General features: G+C 34.0%; 1 protein-coding gene across 1 annotated transcript; it reads right to left on the bottom strand.

Moving 5' to 3' along the window:
* Positions 1 to 1,066: 1,066 nt before the first annotated feature.
* LOC134245959 (high affinity cAMP-specific and IBMX-insensitive 3',5'-cyclic phosphodiesterase 8A-like) lies at positions 1,067 to 5,885 on the bottom strand (the record flags this gene model as incomplete). The annotated part of the gene is made up of 5 exons (XM_062728192.1): positions 1,067 to 4,234; positions 4,412 to 4,541; positions 5,119 to 5,292; positions 5,446 to 5,671; positions 5,755 to 5,885. Coding segments are annotated over 5 exons (747 nt in total), but the record flags the coding sequence as incomplete, so codon positions are not given.
* Between the last annotated feature and the right edge of the window lie 905 nt (positions 5,886 to 6,790).

The raw sequence follows: 6,790 nt of genomic DNA, 5'->3' as shown, positions 1-6,790 counted from the left end.
CAAGACAAGTTCACCCCCCCTTTTTTTTCGGGTCAATTGATTGTCTGAATGGTCAGCATCTCATTCGTTGTTGTTGTTTGATTGTTGCCATCCTAAATAAAAACTTGTTATGCCTGACAATGGAGTTTTTATTTTGTGACAAGGGTCCGCTCGACTTGTTACACTACATTACCTGAGGATGATTCCATATAAATATTACTAATCATGGCTTTGAAGTACTAGAAAAGAAGATTTTAAAAGGTTTCCCTATATATTCCTATGTAAAACTTTGGTCGGCCATTTTGGCCCCACCCTACCCCCGGGAGTGATGATATGAACAAACTTGAATCTACACTACCTGAAGATAATTTCACATGAGTTTCATCTTTCTTGGCCCAATGGTTCTTGAGAAGAAGATTTTAAAAGATTTTTCCTATATACTCCTATGTAAAACTTTGATCGGCCGTTTTGGCCCCACCCTACCCCTGGGGGTCATGATGAGTGAACAAACTTGAATCTACACTACCTGAGGATGATTCCACATGAGTTTCATCTTTCCTGGCCCAGTGGTTCTTGAGAAGAAGATTTTTAAAGATTTTTCCTATATACTCCTATGTAAAACTTTGATCGGCCATTTTGGCCCCACCCTACCCCCGGGGGTCATGATTTGAACAAACTTGAATCTACACTACCTGAGGATGATTCCACATGAGTTTCATGTTTCCTGGCCCAGCTGTTCTTGAGAAGAAGATTTTTTAAAAATGCCATTAATTTTTAACAAATTCATGATTATCTCCCCTTGGAAGAGGGCGTGGCCCTTCATTTAAACAAACTTGAATCCCCTTTACCCAAGGATACTTTGTAGCAAGTTTGGTTGAAATTGGCCCAGTGGTTCTTGAGAAGAAGATGAAAATGTGAAAAGTTTATGACAACGACGACAGACGACGGACAAATTTTGATCAGAAAAGCTCACTTGAGCCTTCGGCTCAGGTGAGCTAATAAAGATGATGGAGAAAAACATAGATAGCAAAAATCACCATGAGTGACTCAAGTATACTAAAAATATTACAACTATGAAAAGCAAAAGAACATTTCATATAATTTATTACACATTTTTCATAACAAAACTTTTGTACAGCTGTCCAGCAGTAAGAGTGAGCAGGATTTTCTCCAATCATTGGCCAAAATACATACAGGATGACCCCGGAAGGACATACCGCCAATGTCAACTGTGGTTTACAAACTGGGAGAATAAACATTTAAGACAATGTATCAGTTTAAAAGCTTACTTACATATACAGAGGTAATCCTTTCATATTAAATTATTTCAGTAATTAAATGCCCTATTAAGAGTGAAAGCAATCAATATTGTAGAGGCACTTCACTAATTGTCCATACACATAATAATTGCAGCTGCTTGTACTAAGAATTCTTAACTAGAAAAAAGTTTACAATATGGATATATGTATCTGTGTCTTGAGGAGTTATTTTCTTGTTAAATTCTGCACATCTTCACTGAAGGATAGAGGTGTAAATTTGAAGAAAATCGGTCAAGCCTCATTATAACATAGAAATGTTTTTTTAATATCTAATTGAAACGCAATAATTCTAAATAAAATGCAAATATCAATTTATCTACAGGGAGTATAACATTACATATGATGATATTGATAACAACTAGCTACACATACATAACCCATACCCTCAGAGTACGTTTCTCATTGTTCCCTGGATATCATAGGGATCACGTTTTTTTCAGATCTCGAAAATGAAATCCCATTCTCTTTGACCTTGGAAATTTGACCTTAGCAATACACTCCCAAATACTGAACTGGTAGGGGTCCTAGAACTCCTCACCATTCTTAATTTCCATCCTCCATATACCCTTGTTGAACTACTAGTACAAAAATAAACAAATAATAATACGTAAACCGGTTTTTAAAAAACACACTGACACAGTCTAAAAGTATAATGTTCTTGATAAAAATTCAGTATAAGACTATTGCTAACATTCAAATTGTAAGATTGTTTGATAGTGATGGACTTTAAGACAACCTATTTAACTTTGACCCCCTAGATGGACGGATGATTGGATGGAATCGACCAAGATACAGAAGTCCAAGACAGAAAAGAATCACTGGTCCTACTATATCTAATCCCCCAATCCAAGTCAGGTTGTCTGGAATCCCCCTCCTAGTCCTATGCTGTAGAAATGTTTGCCCAGGCAGTGAGGTAATTATGTTAACAAAGTGTGTAAGAATATAGTGGAATCCATATCCTTACAGTTCAAATTCTATAGTACCTGAAGGAAATTCCTGGCGATTTCCAAACTTTCAGCCGCAAAAAAAAGATAAATACAAGAGTAATGTATGCATATAGAATAAATTAGACATAACATTTCTAAGGTACACAATAGGTGATATTTTTCGACAAGAACAATAGAGATAATGAACTACATTAATCTGGTTATATAACTTGACAGACATAAGGTAGTTACAATACTTGACACCTGGGGACATTCATTCTATGCTCACTATACATGACAGCGAGGAAAACATTCTCACATTAAAAAAAACAAAAAAAAAACAGTTTGAGCATATTCAAATGCTAGTCACTTCTAAATGGGCAACGTGGTATCACTTTAATAAATTGAGGTACAACATTTTCTATTTTGGCACCCACCAGTGGGTAGAGTAATACATGTGAGCTTTTATAATCTAATTGGAATATATCATTTTTCTTTTTTGGCAAATGCATTTTCACAACAGAATTTGTAACTTATATCACACGTCTGCCATTTTTTCATTAATCACAAATATAAAATCACAGAACAACAATCTATCACATTAATTAAGCAAACAAATAAAGGGGGGAATGACTAGATCTAAAGCTCACTTTCATTTTGTAAGAAGGCAATATTTAAAACAGTTACACCGTCAGTTCCTGAATTGTTTATGCATGAATTTTAACTTTCTTGGCTTTTTTAATAAACAGAGAAAAATTAAATGTTTTCTTTGGTTGTATTCTTTCCTTGAAATAAGAATGAAGAAATAAAATGAGAGTTTAAATACTAAGTCTATTTCATCTTATTCTATATATATTTCTTTAGAAAACATTTATTTCTACATAACTATGTAAAAGCTGGTTAAAAAGAATAGTTAAAGGGTTAGGTTCAATATTGTATTATCAGATGAGTAATATATTAATTGCTAGAGTGTTTCAAAAATATCTATCTTTTAGATAATGTCTAACCTAAATATTTTTCAAAGTATGATAATGTGCTGTATTAATTGTGAAATAAATCTGCTCAGCATGGAAAACTTTGTATTCTTAACATTTTGTATACTCTTTCCTCAAATTGAGCAATTCAAGGCTGTGTATTTTGTGTGACAAATTATGGTGCCATAAAAACAATTCTGTTACTAATGAAGTGAAAAACACAAAGACCCTTAATATTTGTAAATAAAAGGACATTCATTATATGAAAAATTATTGAAAAGCTACATACCCTTATATAACATTTTCTAACTTCCTTAGAATTAAAAATTTACTTAAATATTTTGGCAAAATAAACTTTGAACTAGTTATAAATATTAAAAATTTAACAATAATAAACAAGAGTACAACCAACTCTCGAACAAAACCCCTGTTTAAAAGGAGTTTTATCACAAAAGCAACAGAGCCTAGGAATAACTTAACAATATTTAACACAAACAATGCTAGTGTCTCCTACAGGAATCTCCCAAACCATAATATCTTACACATAGTAGTCAAGACACCAATAGCACTATTGGCTGGGTTTTGTGTGAACAAAATACAACTATGAGATCTTTACAAAAATATAGAAATGACTGCATGTTCGCTCCTAGAGTCCATGATGTTCCTCATTGAGTTTCATTGCTAATGTCTTCAATGATCACATCCACTCCTGGTGTTAGGGTTACCGCACTTGGATCCTGCTGAAGTCTAAATGCTGGCACTTGTGTCCATACAAGAATGAGGTAAAATAGCAGAAACCGCCCAATTCACAGTAACCTGTACCACTAATGGTCACAAGAGTTCGGTCTATAGTCACTCTGGTTCCTACTTCAGGGTACTCTAGTTTCTATCCTAGGTCAGCCCGGTTCTCACAGAACCAGGAAGTCCAAACATAACTAGCGTCCTTAGCATCACGATGCTTCCTCCTCCGATTTCTCCTTCCAGTACCGGTAATTCTCTTGTAGGTGGCTCATTAAATCAGGAATATCACAAAAATCTATAAAAAATTGAAATAAATCCATTACTTGTTGAGCTTTTTATTTAGCTTCTTTACCTTTTTTTTCAAATACTTTGATTATAACAAATTTAGTAAATAAGCTTTTTTTTCAAAAATGAAAACATCTCTTGCTGAAAAAAAGTGTTATTGGATTTAATTACAGCAATAAAAACTTACAATCCCAAGCATCAAACATGTCATTAATGAAGAAGTCTATAAAACTGGTTTGAGATTTTGGTATGCTGCAGGTTTTCCTATCAAATGCTGGCATCACCACAGGCAACTTCCTCCTCTTCTCCTCATCAGTCTGAAATCATCAAGTCTGTACTTGTTAGCAATTTTGTGTGCATGATTATGTTGGGGATCGAGGGGGGATTCTAGGAATTTTTAACAAGGCTTAATTGATCCTCTTTTTTTTTTTAGATACAGCTAGGGTCCTGTTCCTTTTAAGTGCAAATTTTAAATTAAAAAAAGGGGAAATGGGAGCATTATTGGTGTATTGGATTTATTCAACAGTATATTAATAATCATGATATTAAATCAAGAGTTAGATTGTAGGCTTATTTTCTATTTACAAAATTACGACCTTCATAATCGTTAAATTCTTTTTTGTTTTAAATATAAAAATCACTGAAAAATTCAGTTTGCTTTTTATTGAGAATTTTTACCAGCAGTACATTTTGGGGGAGGGGTAGTCGATTTTCATTTGCAACAGGATTATTTTTTCTGGATCTGGATCTAATGGATATTAAACCCTTTATATACATGTACTGTACTTGCAGAAAAAAGGAACTCAGGCCTCTTGTACACTTACAGGTATATCTTTCAGAAGTATTTTCTTTTTTATTGTCAATTTGTCCAACGATTAAAACTAAATCTTGTACCTGTATAAAATATTCCTCAGCAATTCTCTTGGCCCATTCGATGCACATTTCTGTGGTTCTAAGTGGATTGCTTACATCAGCACACTTAATCAACATACGCTTTATTAAACAACGGTTTTCTGGGGTTGACATCTGATTTATAATAGCCATGCTGTCTGGAGAGCCTGTCCCACTCTGGAAAAATCAAATAATTACATTACATACCATTAACGAATCAAAATAAATATTTAGAATGAGAGCTAAAACTTCCTTTGTACTTGAAATTCAACGACATTAGATTTTTTTCACAATTTAATTATTGTCAATGTTTACAGAATGTAGATTTACCATAGATGAGGTTTCTTCTAGTTTGAGGGTGCTTTTGTTTACACAACTAACAAATTTGTTTAGGTGTTCGAAATGTTGTTTCATCTCTGTAGCCAGCACCATGTCAATGATGGTCTCCCTTAGTGGGGTGTACTCATCCCGACTTAGGTTTTTAAAGATGTTGACAGTGTTATCTTTCCAAGACAATTGGAAGCCCAGGGCAGCATGATGGTTTTCAAGAACAGCTCTGAAATCAAATGTAAATTGTACGAAAATTTTCATGGAAATGCATTGGATGCAATACAAGGTACTGTCAATAATAAGACTTACTGGTCATTATACATAAGGGCCAGAGGATTTTTCTCGTTGATAAGAAATGCATTGGTGTAACCTGGATGGTCCACATCATGTATGATAGCAGCTATCAAACAAGCAACCTGGTCCAACTGGTCAAGAACAGCCTAAAGCAAAAGGTTTTGTATTTAAAAAAAAAAATGAATCATCAGTTCATTAAATGCATTAAAATGATGAGAACTACATAAATGTACAGTAATTATGTTCCCCAAACGAAGTTGGGGAACATATTGTTTTTACTCTGTTTCTTATTAAGGTCTTCCGTCTTCACGGAAGACCTTATAGTGATTCTACTGTTTCTTATTATTATTCTTATTTTTTAGACAAATTTTGTGCACGCAATATCTCGAGAACTATTCGACGCTCTTTCTTCAAACTTTCAGGGATAATGCGCTCTTATATGCCATTGTTACATTTGGAAGAATTTTGGAACAAGTCGCTTCCGGTTCCAAGTTATGGCCATTTTTCTGAGTTTAAAATGAAATTTTATCCGCGCCGTATCTAAAGAACGACTAAAGATATCACCTGGAGACTTGTTAGAGAATATAGGGCATCGCTTGTAGATGTGCAATATCTCCTTTTCGTGTGTCGTCAGTACTTCCCGTCGCGAACGGAAGCGATTTTAAAAACTCCAATTTTTCAACTTTTTTGTTTTTCAACATTTTTCTTTGATATTAGTAAGGTTTATAGAGACTTCTCTTGAAAGACCTAATTTATAATTTATTCTAAAATTGATTAATCCAGACTCTTCATATTCGCATTTGAAAATCTGAAGCGGGACAAAAATGGCGACTGTCTCCGATGATCAGATCAGAGTTTATGGGATCAGCTAAGCGTTTGGTTAAACGAAACTTATGTACCTTGAGGATAAATGAAAGGTGAAGAAATTATTTGCTTGTCACGTTACATTTACGTTTTAATTCTGTTTCGTATTGGTTTTAATCCGAGGTTTCCTCAAACGTCCACTATTGTTTTTGTCTATATTTCAAAGTAGATAACAACATGACTACAA

This window comes from Saccostrea cucullata, unplaced genomic scaffold (genome assembly GCF_032062105.1).
Source record: "Saccostrea cucullata isolate Sc308-1 unplaced genomic scaffold, CSIRO_AGI_Scuc_v1 ctg13759, whole genome shotgun sequence".
Lineage (NCBI taxonomy): Eukaryota > Metazoa > Mollusca > Bivalvia > Ostreida > Ostreidae > Saccostrea > Saccostrea cuccullata.
Note: the sequence above shows the minus strand (reverse complement) of the source record. Positions and strands in the feature narration are given on the sequence as shown.